Source organism: Eulemur rufifrons, chromosome 17 (assembly GCF_041146395.1).
Source record: "Eulemur rufifrons isolate Redbay chromosome 17, OSU_ERuf_1, whole genome shotgun sequence".
Lineage (NCBI taxonomy): Eukaryota > Metazoa > Chordata > Mammalia > Primates > Lemuridae > Eulemur > Eulemur rufifrons.
In genome coordinates this window covers 24,723,749-24,744,249 of record NC_090999.1, presented here as the reverse complement: position 1 = coordinate 24,744,249, position 20,501 = coordinate 24,723,749, and the positions used below count along the sequence as shown (strand labels likewise).

General features: G+C 32.9%; 1 protein-coding gene across 1 annotated transcript in view; it reads right to left on the bottom strand.

The window, feature by feature from the left end:
- NIPBL (NIPBL cohesin loading factor) overlaps positions 1–20,501 on the bottom strand; it is a 184,513-nt gene that overhangs the window by 14,308 nt on the left and 149,704 nt on the right. The window contains exons 33-40 of the mRNA XM_069492818.1: positions 11,329–11,437; positions 9,785–9,921; positions 6,168–6,308; positions 5,878–5,971; positions 4,958–5,112; positions 4,364–4,454; positions 1,620–1,793; positions 1,019–1,209 (exon numbers count right to left, since the gene is read on the bottom strand). Coding sequence (XP_069348919.1) covers positions 1,019–1,209; positions 1,620–1,793; positions 4,364–4,454; positions 4,958–5,112; positions 5,878–5,971; positions 6,168–6,308; positions 9,785–9,921; positions 11,329–11,437 — 1,092 coding nt within the window. The remainder of the gene's footprint in view (positions 1–1,018; positions 1,210–1,619; positions 1,794–4,363; positions 4,455–4,957; positions 5,113–5,877; positions 5,972–6,167; positions 6,309–9,784; positions 9,922–11,328; positions 11,438–20,501) is intronic.

The window sequence follows — 20,501 nt, the reverse complement described above, 5'->3', positions numbered from 1 at the left end:
CAAATGATTCAGAAAAAAGTAGATGTATAGAAAGAGATAAAGCAAATGTGGCAAAATGCTAACAAATTATGAATATAGGTAAAGAATAAAAAGGAATTCATTGTATCACTTTTGCAATTTCTTTATAAGTGTAAAACTTGAAAAGAAGTTTAAAAAAAAGCAGATATAATAATAAAAAGCACCAAGAAAGATCCCTAAGTATTTCAGAAAGGTGAGAGTCTGAACATACTGTTGTACATTATAATAAGTGATCTTGATGATAATCACCCAAGTCATGAAGAACAGGCTAAATACTGATTAATGTGCTTTGTTTCGGGACACAAGGAAGACCACAGCATATTTAAATACAGCATATATTTTTTAAAAGTTTCATGAAATATAGCCGAAATAAAAATCTTGGCGGGTATAGACCTTGGTTATTTAATAAATTCACTTTTGTAGCCTATGGCACTTTCCTGACCATCAGATGGTAGTATATTAATACATCAGCATTGGCTGCCAGTCTTCAGTAATACGAATACATGTCTTTATTATACTATTTTGTTCTTACATCAGTGCTGTGAGGTACTGGGTAGTTGATATTACCTTCAACTTAAAGATGAAAAAACTGAGCTCAGATTACATAATTTATTTTTTGTGAACTAAAACTCCACTTTGTTAATCAGATTATACACTTAAACCTGTTTAGCCCTCTTGACATATATTGCTAGTTCTTAGAGATAAAAGTAACTATGAATTAAAACAAATCTATCACCTCTACTTAGAAAAATAATTTGAGTGCATGTTCTACCAACAGAAATTGAAAGTCTGCCTAATAGAGACATTATTATGAATGTATAGTATTTTACAGTAATGATAACCTAAGAGATTGTATAAAACTTAGATTTTTAAGAGATTAGGACAAAGAAGATTAAACATTAAGAGGAATAAAGAACTACTTATTCTTTAATCACAGTGTCTTCAAATGACAACTAATCTGACTCTGATAGTAAGTGCTGCTGCTATAAAATATGCTTACCTGAACTGGATGAATAAGACCTTGATTTAGAGTCAATGCAATCACATTTAGGGCAAAATGGCGTACACTTGACTGGGTGTGAAAAAACGCCTCAAGCACCTGTTTGAGGTAAAGCTGCATGATGGAACTACTCATCCCTGAGGAAACATCACCCATTTCTTTTAAGTCTTCCTGTTTTGCAACTTTCTTCCCTACAAAAGGAAGCAAACGATAAACACATATCAAGAGCATGTATATTAACTTTACTAAATATTCCCAAATTAGGCCACAGCCAAAACCACAAAATATTGTAGCTAGTATTCTACTTCAATGTTTCTTAATCTTTTTTTTTTGTCTGTGTCAGAGGCCCCTTAGAACCTGATGAGAACTATAATCCCTCTCCTGCCTCAAAATATACTAATGTTTACAGACATATAAAATTTCATAACTATTTTAGGGAGTTTAAGAATACTCTAAAGCCTCGCTATGGACCTCACCATAAGGATTCATATATAATTCTTTCAACAGAAAAGGAAATTTAGATATTTGGTTTAAAGAAACGAATCTTACAGTAGCATAACTATAGCTGTACTGTGAAATTTAAAAATATATTTTCACTTACAGTCTCTATCTGCCTGCTGCATACGTGTATCCTCTTCTTGTAGGTAGGTCTGGAGGTTTTTTAACACTTGTATTTTTAAATTTACTGAGGAGTTCTTATCAGACAAAATATTATTATATAGATTCTTTACTTCTTGCTCGAACATTAGACTTGGATGCTGAATAAAGGCAAATCCTATGGAAGAGGAAAAAAAATCTCTTCATATATTCACATTAAAATTAAATATAACACTTAATGAAAATGTTAATAATTATATAAAGAGCTCCTAATTCCAAAAAATTAAAACTAGAAATGACTGGAAGAATATGCTAGTGGCCTTACCTAGAGAAGTATTAGAGCAGGTACTTCTTTCCCCATGAATTAAAAACAAGAAATTGCATTTCAAAGGAGAATTTCACACAAGAGGAAACCTTGAGGAGGGAGCAGGGCCTAGTGGCTAGGGGAGTGGATTAGGAGTCAGGAGTCTTGGGTTCTATTCCTGGCTCCACCACTGACTTGTAGCGTGACCTTAGGTGAGTCACATAATCTCTTTGTGCCTCAATTCTCCATCTGTAAAATGGGGATAATAATATTTACCACCCACCTACCTCAAAGGGATGTTTTTAGGATTTAAGAAGTAATGTCTGCAAACATTTTTCAGATCCCTAGGAGAAGGTGCTACATTGACATTATTTTTTAAAAAAATATTAAAATATATTCACTTAATGAAACAATAATTCTAAAACCAGAGCGAAAAATTTCTTCCATTTCTTTCTCACATGGCATTATAGTAAGGCCACAATGCTGAATTCTATAACCGCTGGTTAATAAATAGCAATGTAACATTATTATCCATGCTTATTTGAATTTAATGCTCACTTATTTGAGAAAAAACGAACATCTCTGATGATATCAAGTATTACTGACACCAAACAACAAACTAAACTCAAAGCACAGGGTGATCAGATAACTAGCCCAAGGTCACTCAGGATAACTATGGCCCAGGCAAGATGTGTTTTATTAACTGGTATAGAGGCACTATGTCCTGGATAGCGCTGCTTCTTTAAGTTAAACTTCATTTATTTATTCTCTGAATTAGCTGTAACACTATTAGTTTTGTGACTTCATATTACTTATGTCTAGACTGAATATTTAAAGGTACACATTGGCTTAAATGACATCTGATTTTTTACTATATGTGCTCTAAGTAATTTTCTGAAAGGGATGGAGGAAGAATAAGGTAATAAGATTTAAATTTATTTAGAGACATCATAAACATGATTTAATGAGATTTGGGCAACTTAGAATCTGTTATTATTCATTTTTATTCAATAGACTGTAATACAAACAACTCCCCATACATATCAATTAAATTATAAACATTGATAATGCTAACAAAATAAAATTTCCAAATAAATTATTAACCTTAGCTTTACATATAGAGTCATCCCTTGGTATCTGTGGGGGATTGATTCCAGGACCTCCTGGGGATATGAAAATCTGTGAATGCTCAAGTCCCTACATAAAATGATGTAGTATTTGCATGTAGCCTATGCACATCCTCCTATATACTTTAAATCATCTCTGGATTACTTACAATACCCAATACAATGTAAATGCTATGCAAATAGTTGTTATACTGTATTGTTTAGGTAATAATGACCAGAAGAATAATCTATACATGGTCAGTACAGATCTAATTTTTTTTCTGAATATTTTCAATCCTTGGTTACTTGAATCCGCAGATGGGAAACCCATGGATATGGAGGGCCAACTGTATTTGCACAAAACAAATAACAACAACAAAAATCAAAACCCAGATTGTTCTTAAATATTTTTTTAAGTGCATTCAATGCAGATACTTTAATGCTATTCTTCTCCTATTACCTCATACTCTAATTATAAGCCATATAGCCCTAACCATCTACAAAACATGTTTTTATTACATCAATGCTTCCTAGAAAAATAATATGGAAAAGGTACATATCCAAGTTGTTCCTTTTGGGTTCATTACCATTTGCTTCTATATACATAAAAGTCTGTGGAGACTGCTCATTGTTTTATCTAGAAGTGGCAGCTGCATGTAGTGATAAAGCTTTGCAATGAAAAAGAACAATTAAAAAATATGCAAACAGGGCCGGGCATGGTGGCTCATCCCTATAATCCCAGCAGTTTGGGAGGCCAAGGCAGGAGGATCACTTGAGCCCAAGGAATTTGAGTCTATCCTGGGCAACACAGTGTGACTCCATCTCTACAAAAAATAAAATAATTAGCCAGGCATGGTGGCATGCGCCTATAGCTCTAGCTACTCAGGAGGCTGAGCCAGGAGGATTGCTTAAGCCTGGGAACTGAAGGTTACAGTGAGCTGTGACCATGTCATTGTACTGCCGTTTGGATAACAAGAGTGAGACCTTGTCTCACATTAAAAAAAAAAGGCAAACAGAACAGTCTCCTTCTACATCATCTTTCTTTATCAAAGTACTTTAATAAATATTAAGATATTCTGAAGTAGGGATAAGACCGTTATCTCTATTTTACTAATGAAGAAACTAATGAACACAAAATTTAAATGATTTGCTCAAGGTTACCCAGGAGGTCACTAAGAATGGATCCCAGGTGTTTTAATCCCTAACGCTACATGGGCCAGACCCTACTGCTAGTGGAAATATATTTAAATAAATCAACAATTTAGACTCAAAATATTTAAAAACTTGCTCCACATCTCAAACAGCTAAAAACTATAAAGAAACTTAGACTTAACTTACCTAGACCAATGATAGCTTTTGTTTGTACTTCTTCATCTGAATGTTTTGTAAAATACATCAATAGTTCAAGTACTTTATCCTTTATGTTAACCTAAGGGGGGAAAAACCACATGAAAGTATTCAAGAAGAGTAATTTAGATAAATTTTCAAGTATAAAGGAAAAAAATTACCTAAAGGCAAATAATGAGAATTTCCATATGTGAACTTTACTAAAAAATAAGTCACCAATTCCATTTATTTTAGAACAGTGGCATTTAAAGTACCAGTTTGTGGCAAAGCAGCTTGCATCAGAATGTAAATCAATGTACTGCTCCCTTCATTGGGAAAAAAAACAAAGTCAGCTGTTGATCTCAACAGTGTGCCTACTGTTACAAAGCTGATATAACTTGTCACAGAAACTTCCTATCTTGTCATACACCAGTAATAGTTCATGGATCAGAGGCCAGTCCAAGAATCAGGCTGTGAGTAGCAATTTTCAGAATTCTAACTGAAGTAGCCTACTTTAACACTGCCTTCATCCTAGATTATTACAGTCATTCTCAGCTCACACAGTTTTACATTTCACAGCATTCCAAGTAATATTATAATCTTTACCTTACTGTTGCCTTTAAAATCTTCCATATCAAAATCAAAATGTCGACATAGTGCTCCAACAGTGAAAAGAGATCTAAGAAGTGCTGGTTTGTTTGTTAGAAGAGAAGTGTTATTTGGGTCCTCTTGGTGCTGACTTTTTAATTTTGAAATGGCACCTAATAAAGATAAGTTATACTTACAATAAACCCTTTATTTTTAAATTACTATGTTCAAATAATTACTACTAATGAATCACAATTTTTACTAACTGTTTTAAGTATTAAGTATGTCTAGAATTATCAGGGCACTCTTTAGAGCCTAAAAGAACTAAAGTAAGAAAACATATTTAAATTTTACTTTATATAACAGGCAGAAAATTTACCAATTTTTACTTAGGAGGAGGTAAATTTCTGAAGTAATCATAGTGGATTCTTTTTTTTTTTTGAGACAGAGTCTCACTCTGTTGCCCGGGCTAGAGTGTCGTGGCATCAGCCTAGCTCACAGCAACCTCAAACTCCTGGGCTCAAGTGATCTTCCTGCCTCAGCCTCCTGAGTAGTTGGGACTACAGGCACACGCCACCAAGTCCGGCTAATTTTTTTCTACATATTTTTAGTTGTCCAGTTAATTTCTTTCTATTTTTTTAGTAGAGACAGGGTCTCACTCTTGCTCAGGCTGGTCTCGAACTCCTGAGCTCGAACGATCCGCCTCGGCCTCCCAGAGTGCTAGGATTACAGGCGTGAGCCACTGTGTCCGGCCCATAGTGGATTCTTAAGGGAATACAAAAGATACTAGAAAATATTGCATCTGAGAGTGGATCATGAAGGACAATCACACCTCTTATAATTTCCTTAATTCTAGCCTTGTATCAGGTTTGTTTAAAATGAGCTGGATACACTGCAGAACCTAGCAGAATAATTTAAAGTTCAGGCACTGAACTTACCATAGTATCTATTGAAACAGGCCCACACAAATTTAAAATTTTGTGTCACTTTATTTACAACAGCCCCAAGACAGCTCACACAATGTTGTACTACCTAAAAGATACAGAAAATGTTATCATTTAGGTAAAAGTTAAAGGTAAAAACACACTATTTTAAAAATTCAGCTTCTTACAAATATTTACTTAAAAATATAATATATAGGAACTTAATTCTGACATATAATATTTTACAAGTTATCATTTGGAAATTATATACTAATCAATATAGAAATGGTAAACTGAATGCTTACAGTCATGCCATATTTGATGATAAGCTTCATTAGATCTTCTTCAATAGTGGCAAGGAAAGTTTCACTTGGATGTTCCATCAGTGGTACAACTAGCTCTAGGATTTTTGCAACATTGCAGATAACCATGAAATCATTTTGTGTCTGTAAGAATAAAATCAGTGCTTTATGAATACCCAAAACCTGAAAAGAAACCCTATGTACAGCTCTATGTATTTGTGGTGGGGTATAATTTATGTAAAGTTTCATTTTAAAAAAAGTCGACTAGGTAAGAGCTTTTTTTAAGGTATAGAAGAAAAAGCACCAGATAGAGTATCAGGAATCTGGATTCTAGCTCTACCACTACCAATGTGATCTTGGAGTCAATCAAAATGCTAGTTCCTTTTTTCCCCCTAAAATGCAACACAATTCAATTCTAAAAAAAAGGATTAACACTATTAAAAATATTATAAAAATATAAAAAAAATTATAAAAAAATATTAACACTATTGTACAAAGACTGGTACAGTTCTTACAATTAATACTTTTCAAGCTGGGGTATGTTAACCCAGTAATTCTCAAATGGGGGTGAGTCTGCTGCATCTTCTCCCCGTCCAGGGGTATGTGGCAGTATCTGGAGACATTTCTGGTTGTCCTAATGGAACTCGGGGCGGGGGGTGCTACTGGCTTCTAGTGGGCAGACACCAGGGATGTTGCTGAACATCCCTGTTGTCAGAACAGTCCCTGAACAACAAAGAATAATCTGGTCCTAACTGTCAATAGTGCTGAGGCTGAGAAACCCTATGGTAAACTTTTTCATGATAGATAAAAATGTAGAACCCCAGATCTAGACATAAGGCTTCTTTATTTTAAATTTAAACACATTTTTCTTTAACTAAAAAAACTAAGCATGTTGTAAAAAAAAAAAAAAAAAAAAGAGGTAGAGTATTTAAAAAAATCAAAAGGTACCAAAAGATTTACAATAAAAAGTCTCTTTCCCACCCATTCTCCAGCCACCCAGTTCATCTTGCCAAAGACAACCAAAGTTACTAGTTCTTATTTGTGGAGTAAAGCTTCCAATGTATGTTTTTAATCTAGTCAAGCTACCACTCCTCATTGTTAGCAATGGATTACTGACACTTATTTGGACTTTTTGAATGTATTATCTCACAGCAGGTTAAAAACTTTCCCACCTCACAGTCATCCTTCCTTTTAGGATCCCTAGAGGATTAAAAATAAAAAAAACTGAATACTTCTTTCTAAACAGCTTAGAAATCCTGTCATGTCTTGCCATCTCCTATTTTTAATCCCTTTAAGCAATACGACTTGAATTAAAGTGAGTCTAGGGATAGGAGTGTTTTTGTTGGGTAAGGGATGAATTCATTTGAGAACCACTGCTAACATTTTACTTAAAAAAAAAAAAAAATGCAGTAGCATTTTCTGAAACTTCTTTCTAACATATTGGCCTGGAAAATCAAGTAAAAGAAATATCTTAAACCCCAAAAGAAAAATTTTAAAAAAAAGATGGAAATCATGAAGGAAAAGAGCAGTAAAATATAACACTAAGAAGAAATATTTGAAATGAACATAATGTAAGATGGTTTAGTATCTAAAATATTTAAATTATTTGAAGAGTTCTCAAAAACTGAAAAAAAGCCACATAATTCAAAGGGAAAATGGGCAAATGATATGAAAATGATATGAATAGTCAATTCATAAAAAAGCAAGCCCAACTAGTCTATATCATAACAAAATGCTCAACTTTCTTGGAAGTCAGAGAAAGAAACTGAAGCAATGATTATTCCTTTATACCTGTTAGACTGGCAAAGAGTACAAAAATAATGACACTGATTGTCATATATAGCTTTTCAAAAAGGCTATAAAAAACATAACCACCAGCAATCTGGCAAGATCTATTCAAAATCAAAATCAAAATCATCATTCTCTCAACCAAGCAAGTCCATTTCTCAGACTCTGTCCCAACAAAGTAAAAGCACCAGTAGTACTTAAAGGTATATAAATAGGAAAATTTATTAAGAAATTATTTGTAGTGGTGATCAATAGGAAACAATGTAAACACCTGCCAAATAGGAAAATGATTAAATCAATCATAGGACATCCATGAAATGAATATGTAGTCATTTAAAAGAAAGAATTGGATATATGCCAGGTCATGTGCGATTAATAGATAGGCCTAACAGGTATGTATGTAACATAATTTGATTTTCAAAAAACCTCGGCGACCATTTATATATGTTTGTGTGTCCAGAATTATAGAATCATGGATAAAGAATATAAGAATACTCCAGGTTGTTTACTCCGAAATGAGAATAAATAAAGATGAGGATGGAATAGAAAAACAAAACCAAAAAACATTAAAAAAGGTGCCTAACATGTATGAGATGGGTCTTATTTACATAACACTTTATATTTGTTTATATACAGACATAAAAATATGCAAAGTGTTCTAAAAGTGATCTTGCTTTCAGAAAATACTGGCTCAAAATCACCCAAGGACTATTTATATAGGTTACATTATAATCCAGATTCTACTAGCAGACAGATACAGGGCTGAATTCTAACTTTAGGACTGGTTACCTATGTGACATTGGGGCAGTTACTTATATTCTCTAAGCTTTAGTTTCCTTATCTGAAACTGAAATAATAATATTTCCTACCTCACAAAGGAAATGAAATAATGCATGTAAAATTCATCACAGTCCCTGGTACTGTACTCAATAAATATTAGTTATTATTGGCCACAGATTACATATTAACCAATTTATCTCTGGGTCTAATACAAGCCCTAAAGATAGAATTAGCATCTCAGAAATAACATATGTTGTTTTTAAGTATTTTTAATCCCTTGCTATACTCCTCAGTTCTTAAAGTTGTCTCAGGAAGTCCCGAGGTCTTCACCAGAATTTGTAATTTAGATCACCAAAAAACTTACCATATCAGCAAAACAAATGTAGTAAATAGTTAAAATGAGCTCCTTAGGAACATTAGGAACACAGTATGTGAAAAACCATTTACATTTGTAAGTTCTTAGAGTATTTTAAAATTTAACATCTGTAACAAACCACTTTACTATGCTTATATTTTTTTTTAAATCTTACTTTATTTGCTGGATTATTTTACTCAAGGAATATTTTATTTAATTTTCATATTTTGTTTTATGAAAACATAAAACAGCCTAACATCTCTGGTATGATATTAGATTTTCGATATTTAATATATTGCTCTATTATAAAAATAAATAAAATAAAATACATTTATAACATACTGTAAATGACAAATGAAAAGTAAATTCAGAATCCAAAAGATAGTAAATTCCTCAAAGACAGCAAGTTTGCTTCATTCACCTTTGAGGTCTTCACAATAGTTAGAACGTTTATTAAGCATTTACTGAAGGTTTGGCTTAAGGAGTTTACAAAGAAATGGAGTCTGAACCTTATTTATAATATATCGGAAAATTGATGTTTGTAGATAATATGCCACAAATATTAGAACATATATATTTGAATAAATGACACAGCTGACCTGTCAGTGAGAATGTGATTGACACATGTGAATTTTAAATTTAAAACACTTAATATATGCTTTATGTAAGATGAAAAATAAGACAGCTCTATACTTACACTACATTTAGTGGTAAGGTATGGTTGCATAGTCATGGCATGTTTAACCATCAGCTGGGGTCTTATTTTGCTGAATAAGAACAAAGTGGTTATGCAAGCTACCAGTCTTCCAGAATTCACACCTTTATTGTCAGAGTCTAGAAAGACAAAGAGAAATAAAACACTAAAATATGACAAGGCAGTGGAAATTATTCAGAATGTTATTTAAATTACTAAATATTATCCCCTGAATAGATTCGGTATAGGCCTCCATATAATGGATCAGTATTTATGATACTAGACTTTCTATATCTCATTTTTTCTTTGTTATAGAAATTCATATACTGAAGACAGAACAAAGAGGCCATGGTATAGAAGGCAAATTTTACACTAGGAGGTATAGGACTGAAGTTAAAAGTAGAATGGGAGTTGGGAAGTTTAGGGATGGGCTTTTAGGAATAAATGTGGTGTTGGTTATATTTAAAAATTAATGGAAGTGAATATAGGAAAGAAAGTTAGCAATTTAGCTGAGGTGACAGTGTATTCAAAGGTACTCGGAAAAAAGAGATGTTGCTGTGGTAGAAGAATTAAAAAATGGGAATTACAAACAGAAGTTGGACCAATGCTATATTAGAAAGTCAAACAAAATGCTGTACTAGTGGGAGGACAATGTTGCTAGTTAGGAGACACACTGAGTCTTAGGAAACAAATTAGGTTTTAGAGGGGACTGGCAACTTTTTAACATTAAGGGATACCAGTATCACCCCTAAATTCTAGGGTGGGGAAAAACAGGGGAAACAGAACAAGGAGATAAAAAGAAAAAAGAGGTACACATGGAAAATGAAAAAAAAATTTAAAAAATTGCAGAAAAAATAGAAAGGATATCAACAATTTCTTTATGTGTCATAAATGGTACCTCTGTTAGAGGCTACTGGCCCCCATTTCTGGAGAATGACCAAGGCTGACTGATGTTTCTCATTAATGTGCATTAGGAGATGGAAAGTAAAGTTAGTCTTGAGTGCTTTAAGCAATTGGTAATTGGTATCAATTTTTATATTTTTATTATTTATTTATAATTGATTAAAACTTTCATATTTGTGACTGGTAGAGAATATGATAGATATTATAAATAATATTAGGAATGTAATACAAATCTTTTAAAAACATTTTTATAGTAGCTAAAACTTCATTTTGAGAGAAAATTTTACATGATTATCAGTTTTCTGGTAAGTGCCTTTAGCTAAATATGTATTATCTCCTGGGCTTACTTTTATTCCTGTTCAACACGACATCTAAAATTATATGCTATTGAAAGATACCTGGAAGAGATAAGGCCTATGCTTTTATTACACTGCTCTAAATAATCTTATTCAATCTTAATCTAGAAATATAATCTAGGATGCAACATCAAATAGATATCTACATAACAAAAACAAATTTCATTCAAAGGTGAAGTAGTTAATGTATTAGGCAAGGAGAGCCAGAGGCAAAAATGATAAATATGCCCAAAGTATTTTAAAATATCTTATAAAATCAACTAAAGACCAATATATAAAATGTCTTACCAGCTAGAGATTCCTCATATTTAAGAATGTGCTCAACTAGGTTATCAACAAGTTGAGTACAAGCTTTCTTCACAGGTTTATATGAGGAATCCTCTTCGGACTTCAACAACTATATATGTATATACATAAAAAAAAAAAAAATCCCAGTGTAATTATTCATTAGGCAATAATAATATAAACACATTAGACGTGTCCATAAGTAATATCCTGTTAAATTTGTCATTAACATTTAATACTCAAAGTGCAAATTAATGAAACAAAAATATATGACATGCTTAAAAATATCTTATAAACCAGTAATTTATAAATACTTTCAAACGATTTTAGTAAGAAATATTTAAACTGCTATAAGACCTGAGGCAGAATATTAGAGATATAGAAAAGGTGATCTTCCTTTTTCTCCCTTACTCCAACCAGAAACAAAGCATATGACTCAATATTAGTTGAATTATTTTAAAGAATAACTGTAACTGTATTTGAATTGCACCTTAAAATTTACAATTATAAAACAAAAGGGTAGATTTCTTCTCTGCATTATCGTTTGTGAAATCATTAAAGATGCTAGAAAAGTGTTATGAATAATTAGATGGGGATAGAGATCATTCTAACTATAACCAAAATCAATTCAATCTTTCATAATCATAGGTCAATGGGAAAGTCATTTAAGGTATACCTGTTTTGCTAATAAAATCAGCTAATATAATTCTGGGGACATTAAAGGAATCAAATGTGCATTTGATTTCTGTGAAGAGTTCCAGTGTTGTCAAATACAACATTCAGCAATAATGAAAATATTCTATATCTATATCCATGAGTCACATGTGGCTATTAAGCACTTGAAATGTGGCAAATATGACTGAGGAGTTTAAAATTTAAAATTCAAATTCATTTAAAATTTAAAAAATGCATAAGGCTAGAATTGAATGGCACTACAAGATGCATGAGTAATTAAAACAACGGAGAGCTACCAGAATAACATCACACACACACTGCCCCTTCCTCTAATTTCAAGAAATAAATCAAATAAAGCAGACAGCTGCAACTTACTAAGTTTCAACTCTGAACTGAAAATTCACCTTGTCCCACTCCATAATTCACTTCCTTAACCAGCTATTGATATTACATTCTATCTAGCTTGGTCTCTCTTAGGCAGGAGTAGAAAACTATCCTCTCATCTCTGGTTTTTTTTTTTCCTCTCTAAGAGTTCAGGTACACAAAAAAAATTAATCATAAATTCTGATTCATGACATACCATCACCACTGGTATATATTCTTTTAATGTACTTATAAATAATGATGTACTATGAACCCAACTCAAGAACATTTCCAATCACTTAAACTTCCAATGTGCTCCCTTCCCTTAACCCATCTTCCTGTTTCACTCTTAAGATAATGACTAACAGAAATTGTATGATCTTCTTGCATAAAAATATGTCTAAGCTGTAAACTATTCATAGTTTTGATTTTCCACTTTCTAGAAAGGTAGCATAGTTGACGTAGTCTTCAGAGACTTGCTTTTTCACTCAACATTATGCCACTAACTGTAATCCAGGTTGTTGCATGTAGCTGTATTTTATTCATTTTCACTGCTGTACAACAGTCCATTGTGTGTCTATAACTCACTTATTCATTCTTCTGTAGATAGATTAATTCTAATTTTGAGGGTACAGTGAGCATTTCTGTGTATGTGTCCTAATGCATATATGCCAGATTCTCTCGGGTATACACTTGAAGTGGAACTGCTGGGTCATTTCTATGAATGTTCAACTTCACAAGATAATGCTTTTAGTAAGGTAATTTTATGAGATAATTGTTTTGAAAGTCGTTGTAATACTTTCTCAATTACCAATCTTGAGAGATACTATTATATTTGATCCATCTTTTTTCTATAATTTGTTATTGTCTGACTTCTCAATTTTTGCCACTCAAATGCTGCAAAATGTGGTCTTGATTTGTATTTCTCATATCACTAATGAAGTCGAACACATTACAGACCATATGTGCTATTTCCTCTATGAACTTCCTATTCATAAATTTTACCTGTTTACCTACTGGGACTCAACTTACGTTAGGTTGTAGGAAAGGAGTTTTTTTTGTTTTTTTTTTGAGACGGAGTCTCACTGCAACCTCAAACTCCTGGGCTCAAGTGATCCTCCTGCATCAGCCTCCTAAGTAGGTGGGACTAAAGGTGCGTACCACCATGTCCAGCTAATTTTTCTATTTTTTGTAGAGACAGGGTCTCACTCTTGCTCAGGCTGGGCTCGAATTCCTGAGCTAAAGTAATCCTCCTGCCTCAGCCTCCCAGAGTGCTCGGATTACAGGCATGAGCCACCACACCCGGCCGAGAGTAGTTCTTCATTAACATTTTCAATCTTAATATGTTGGTTATATGTGTGTTTAATATCTTCTCCCAGTTTGTGACTTGTGTTTTCACTTTCTTTAAGATGTCTTTTGATTTATAAACATTTGTCAATCTTTTAAGGTTAATTATTTTTGAAAGTTCTTTAAGAAATCCCTTTCTACACAAAGGTCAAGAATATATTCACCTATATTTTCTTCTAAAAGTTTTAAAGTTTTCCTTTAACACACATGGAGTTGACTTTTGAGTTGAAGTAGGAATCAACTTTTAAAAAAATTTCCTTATGGATAGCCAGTTTATCCAACCGCATTTACTAAAGTCTATCTTTTGCCCATAAAAAGAAGTTGCAGTGCCACTTCTGTTTTATAGCAAGCATATTCTATCTGTGAGGCCCATTTTGTGGGCTCTCTATACTATTCCACTGGTCTATTTTGTATTGATCTATTTATTGCTTCTCTGTCTTAATTATCATATCTGTAAAAATAAATCCCAATATTTTTTAAGGCAAGTCACTGCTCCTGCTTTCTCAGAAGTAGTTTAGTTATTTTTAGCTTTTGATTTTCCATGTATGTTTTACAATCACCTTGACCTACCTGACAAATATTTTTTGTTCTTGATTTTGAAGAGAACGCTCTTAAGAGTTTCCCATTTTGAATGATTTTCATTTTAGGTTTTATAGTTGGTCTTATCAGATTAAGGAATATGCATTTTACCCTTATTTAGGTTATCATTCAAGCGTATTACATTTTATAAAAAAAATTTTTCATGTATCCCCTGAAATGATTATTTCTCCTACTTTAATGTTAATCATTCATACACATACCAGCCATATACTCATGATGTACATATAATTAATCAGAGTGCATAAAATTTTTAATGTTATAATTTAGTTTGCTCATTTAAAATATCTTTTTAAAAAATTCATTCATTCATTTATTTTTTTTAGAGACAGGGTCTTGCTCTGTTAACCAGGATGGAATGCAGTGGCATTATCATAGTTCATTGTAACCCTGAATTCCTGGGCTCAAGCAATTCTCCTGCCTCAGCCTCCCGAATAGCGAGGACTACAGGTGTGCACCACCAGACCCAGCTAATTTTTTTTATTTTTCATTTTTGTAGATACAGAGGTCTTGCTTGTTGCCTAGGCTGGTCATGAGAACTCCTGGCTTCAAGTGATCCTCCTGCCTTGGTTGCCCAAAGTGCTGGGATTACAGGTATGAGCCCCTGTGCCCAGCATAAAAAATATCTTTTAAAGGCATCAACATCCCCAGTAATATAGGTACTTTTTAAAAAATACTTATTTTAAAATTTTGGTATGAAAATTTAAGCATACAAAAAGGTTGAAAAAATTTTACCATGAATACCCTCTATCCACCATCATTTTACTCTATGGTATGAATACATACACACAAATATGCACATATACGTGTATGCATATGTATTTGTATACATAACACACCTCTATCCATTTTGCTTTTGCTGTATTTCAAAGTAAATTAGAGATATCAGTATACTCCCTCCTTTTTAAAAAATGGACATGCAATGAAACGTACAAATCTTTAGCATATTTGTTCAGTTTTCTCAAATGCATTCACCATTGTAACTCAAATCCCTATCAAGACATAGAACAGTGGTTCTCAATCTTTAAATTGCATCAGAATCATCTGGAGAGATTATTAAAATATAGAATGATGAGCCTCACCCTTAGAGCGACTGATTCATTCAGTCTGGGGGTATGGCCTGAGAATTTGCATATTTAATAAATCCCTAGGTAATGCTGATAACTTTCAGAACTACTGATACAGACCATTACTATTACCCCTGAAAGTTTCCTCATTTTCTTTCCCAGTCAATTCCCAGTCCCTTGCAACCACCCTTCTGATTTTGTCCAATACAAAATAGTTTTGCCTCTCCTAGAACTTTGTATAAATGGAATAATAATCTGTAGTCTTCCGAGTAAAGCTTCTTTGACTTTACATTAATGTTTTCATTATTCATCTATGTAGCTGTATGTATGATAGTCTCTCCTGTTTTGGTATGGAGTACTATTAAGTCATATGGAGTTATCAGTTTGTTTATCCATTCACTGGTTGATGGAGATAGAGTTTTTTTTTTTTTTTTTTTTTTTTTTGAGACAGAGTCTCACTCTGTTGCCCGGGCTAGAGTGAGTGCCGTGGCGTCAGCCTAGCTCACAGCAACCTCAAACTCCTGGGCTTAAGCGATCCTACTGCCTCAGCCTCCCGAGTAGCTGGGACTACAGGCATGCGCCACCATGCTCGGCTAATTTTTTGTATATATATATTTTAGTTGTCCATATAATGTCTTTCTATTTTTAGTAGAGACGGGGTCTCACTCTTGCTCAGGCTGGTCTCGAACTCCTGACCTTGAGCGATCCACCCGCCTCGGCCTCCCAGAGTGCTAGGATTACAGGCGTGAGCCACCGCGCCCGGCCTGAGATAGAGTTTTTGATTGTAAAACTTCAAGAAGGACATTTTGCTTTGGATTACAAAGGCTAAGAATAGAAGACATATGGGTTAGTCTTAATTTTTTTTCCATTGCCTATATTTTCCTAATAAACCAAAAAAGGCCAGTCTTAGACTACAAGCAATTACAATAAATGGCGTTGTAAAATCAATTCAATTTTTGTATACCTATCATAGGGCTATGACAGTGATTTTTGAAGGCTATCATGCGGAGCTTCTTAGGAAGGTAGTAAGTTTATGGTAGTGTTTTAAACTAATTGCAGTATTTTTAGAAATAAAAAGCGTGAGGACCTTCATGATAGAAGTTATTCTACATATTACTGAAAAATGATAATAAACTGTGAATTCATTAAAGGTTATAAAGGAAATGACAGCTTTATACATTTAAAAATGATATATTAATGCAATTATTTAGTCAATGGACAGAGTTTGGTGTATGTATGAATTTGAAGCTATTTCTTGTAGGACTTCAAATTTCCCTAGGAAAACATATTCAATGAATGGGGAGTCACTGATCTACAAAGAACCCAGCCCAAAAATAAAGATTAGAAATATCTGAAATTGGACTGAATGTAATGCGTGCATGTGCTCATGTCAAAATACTAGTTATTCTGGATTCAAAAATTTCCAATAACTCCAGCAGCCCATTCTCTACATCCTTCCTAGCTCGTCTTAAAATTTATGTATATGTATTATAATTGTTAGGAATGGTTATATCTCTTTCACGTGTATTTACATAAGTATTTTTGTACTTTATTTCTTTTACGAAACCAAACTCTGCTAGTATAAGGAACTATATCACAAAGTCAAGATGTCATTGGTGAACTAAATTTTTGGGAAAAACTAAGTTAGAAAGCATAGGATAGGGAACATGAATTTAATGAACAATAAATAAATAAACATGACAAGAGTGTAAAGATACAAAGAATGTTAAGAGGCAAACTATCACTGTTAGGAGATTATAAATGTGGTCATCTCTCTGCTGTTTCTAACTTGCCAATAATACACAGGAATATTATTTTAGATTCTTTTTAGTAATACTAAATAATGACATTTCTGATAGCTATAGATAATTCTTACTTAATCATTTATTATAATTATTAGATGAAATATGTGGTTTAGAACCTTTTTAGAAATTATTCTGATATCCCCTATGGAATGGCTGACATAAACTTAACTAAGGTGGTAAATAATGCTCTATAATACAGAGCTAATTATTTAATTTAGGAAGGAAATGATGCCAAATATATCATGTAAAAATATGAAATGAAAGATGATTTATGAAGAGAGTCTAACGTTATAGATGATAACACAGGCAAACACTGTGAAGGTATTTAAAAAAAAAGACATCTTAAAACTTTAAAAACAGTAACATACTACAACACACCACTATACCTGAATGGCTAAAGTTTTAAAAGACTGATATACCAAGAATGGTGAGGATGTGGAGCAACCGGAACCTCCATACATTGCTGATAGAAATGCAAAATGGTCCGGCCATTTTGGAAAAACAGTTTGGCAGTTTCTCACTCACCATATGACCCAGCAATCATATTCCTAGGAATTTACCCAAGAGAAATGAAAACACACATCCACAAAAAAACTTGTACACAAAAATTCATAGCATTATTCTTAATAGCCCTAAACTAGAAACAACCCAAAGGTCCATAAATTGATGAGTGATAAAAAACTGTGATATGTCCACACTACTGAAACTACTTAGCAATAAAAAGGAACAAAATTTTAGTATACTGGCCACAAAAACGAATCTCAACAACATTCTGCTAAGTAAAATAAGTCAAACATAAAAGACTACATACTGTATGATTCCATTGATATGAAATTCTAGAAAAGGTACAATGATAGTAACAGAAAGTAGATCAATGGTCTTCTAGGGTCAAGGGGAGAGGATCAACTGCAAAAATACATGCGTAAGCTTTTTAGGGTGTTAGCCTATATTTTGATTGTGCTGGAGCTTACATGACTGTATTTACTAAAATTCATCAAACTGTACACCTAAAATTAATGAATATTTCTGCATGCACATTATGCCTCAATAAAAAAAGTTCGTTTCTTGTTAAAAATATCACTATTAGTTTATTACTAAAAATATTGTCAAAAACTGCTAAAGAGAAACATATGAAACTAACTGCACAATAAGGTGACATCACTAAACAGAAACAGTTATTGCAAGACAGACTTTTAATGTGATATTTCTAGTGAGCTATAACTAAAAAGAAATGCAAAGAAATCCTAAACTGTATTTGGCAATCTTACTGTTCATAAAGCAGGGCAAAGCAAATAAACATATGTTAATTTCTTCAAGAACCAAGATTTTTAGCCTAAAGGAAAAAATAAAATCAAAAAGTAAAATCCTGTCTCTTAAATTTGGATTAAAAATATCAATATAGGCTGGGCACTGTGGCTCACACCTGTAATCCTAGCACTTTCATGAGGCCAAGGCACAAGGATCACTTGAGGTCAGGAGTTTGAGACCAGCGTGAGCAAGAGCGAGGCCTCATCTCTACAAAAAATAGAAAAATTAGGCAAGAGTGGTGGTACATGCCTGTAGTCCCAGCTACTTGGGAGGCTGAGGCAGGAGGATCACTTTAGCCCAGGAGTGTTAGGTTGCAGTAAACTATGATGACGCCACTGCACCACTCTACCCCAGCCAACAAAGCGAGACCCTATCTCCAAAAAAAATCGATATAAAACCTTGACTGATTTATTTTCTCTTTCTAAAAAGTACATATTTCTAGCTTTATCTTCTGAAGAGGTCCAAAGTTACAATAATTAACAATAAATATCCACAGCACAAAGATTGCTCCAACTAAACGGAGTTAGGGCTCTCTAGAAAAATGGCTAATTTTGGGTTTGGGGCAGAAAATGTACAAGGTGATTCTGGGGTAGATGGATAGCCAGAAAGTATTCAGGCTATAAAAGATCAATAGGGTTATATCAAAAGGATACATGACCAACTTAAGTTTCAAAAAGAATCATGATTACAATAAATTAAAACATATAAAAATCAATTAGTTCACAATGACACTAAGAAATAAACTCATTGGTCACTGTTGGAAGTTGGCAGGAAAAGTCATTTGAAAATTGTGAAAAATTCTGAAAACTGGTAAGTAATAGAAAAGAATCAAGTATCTTCCTTGCCTTTCCTATACAAACTGTGTTTCACGGTAACCAAACAGTTCACAGTAACCAAACTGTATGGGAAAAAAATTTTAAATTAAAAAAATTCCTCTTTAAAGAAGAACCCTAGCTAACTAATACTGAAGGACTAAAAGGATGAGAAAAATCATCATTTCATAACTTCTAATGAAGACAAAGGATCTAGGTAATGATCATATAAACCAACACTGAAAGACTTTTGAATAGATGCATCAGACTGATGACACCTAAACTCAAAGATCAGTTACTGAAAATGAGACCGGATGTGTGCTTCCTGATGTGATGCAATAATATTCGATATCGTCTATGAAGTATTGTGTTCTCTACCCTAAAAATTAAACTTCTGTCTTATTGAGCCATTAGATCTAAGAGATTATAGGATAAATGGTAAATAGAGGAACAACTTAAATGACACCAGAAGGAAGAAATCTAAGAAATCCAGAACATGGGATATTCTGCAGGAAAACACACAAGTGGCATGAGAAAAGAGAGGTGGGGGCCAACTATTGTAAGAGACTTAAGAGCTATATCAACCAAAGCAACTGTTAACTATAAAGATACATTTTTGAAAGAGTCAAGAAAATGTAAACACTGAATAGGTATTAGATATTAGGGAATAATGTATTATTATTTATTTCATATAGATGATAATGATATTCTGGGTTTTTAAAAAAGTCATTATTTGTTAGAGACAGATGCTAAAGATGATATAAAGCCTGGGATTTGTTTTAAAATTATTACACTAAAAAAACAAAAAAACAAACAAAGAAAAACCAAAATCAAAAAAACACCAAGATGGAGGAGGACAGATAAAACAAGACTAGGAAAACACTGATAATTTTTGAAGGTGGGTTATGGATATTTCTATTTGAAAATTTCTCAAATAAAAAAATTTAAAAAATTCATAGGGAGATAAACATTTCCATTTATGAAAGTTACAAACACTGGTTGTGGTTTGAGTCTATACTACTATAGGAAATTCTATGTATAAAATGTCAAGTAATGTAATTATATGTTTAATGTAATCTATATATCTACAGATCTCATGTCTATTATTTAGATGAAAGGGATAGGGGAAAAAAATAATTATCTGAAGGAAGGGAAGACAGAATTTTAATTAGTGATTCAGAAAACTTACTTTTGAAATAGGC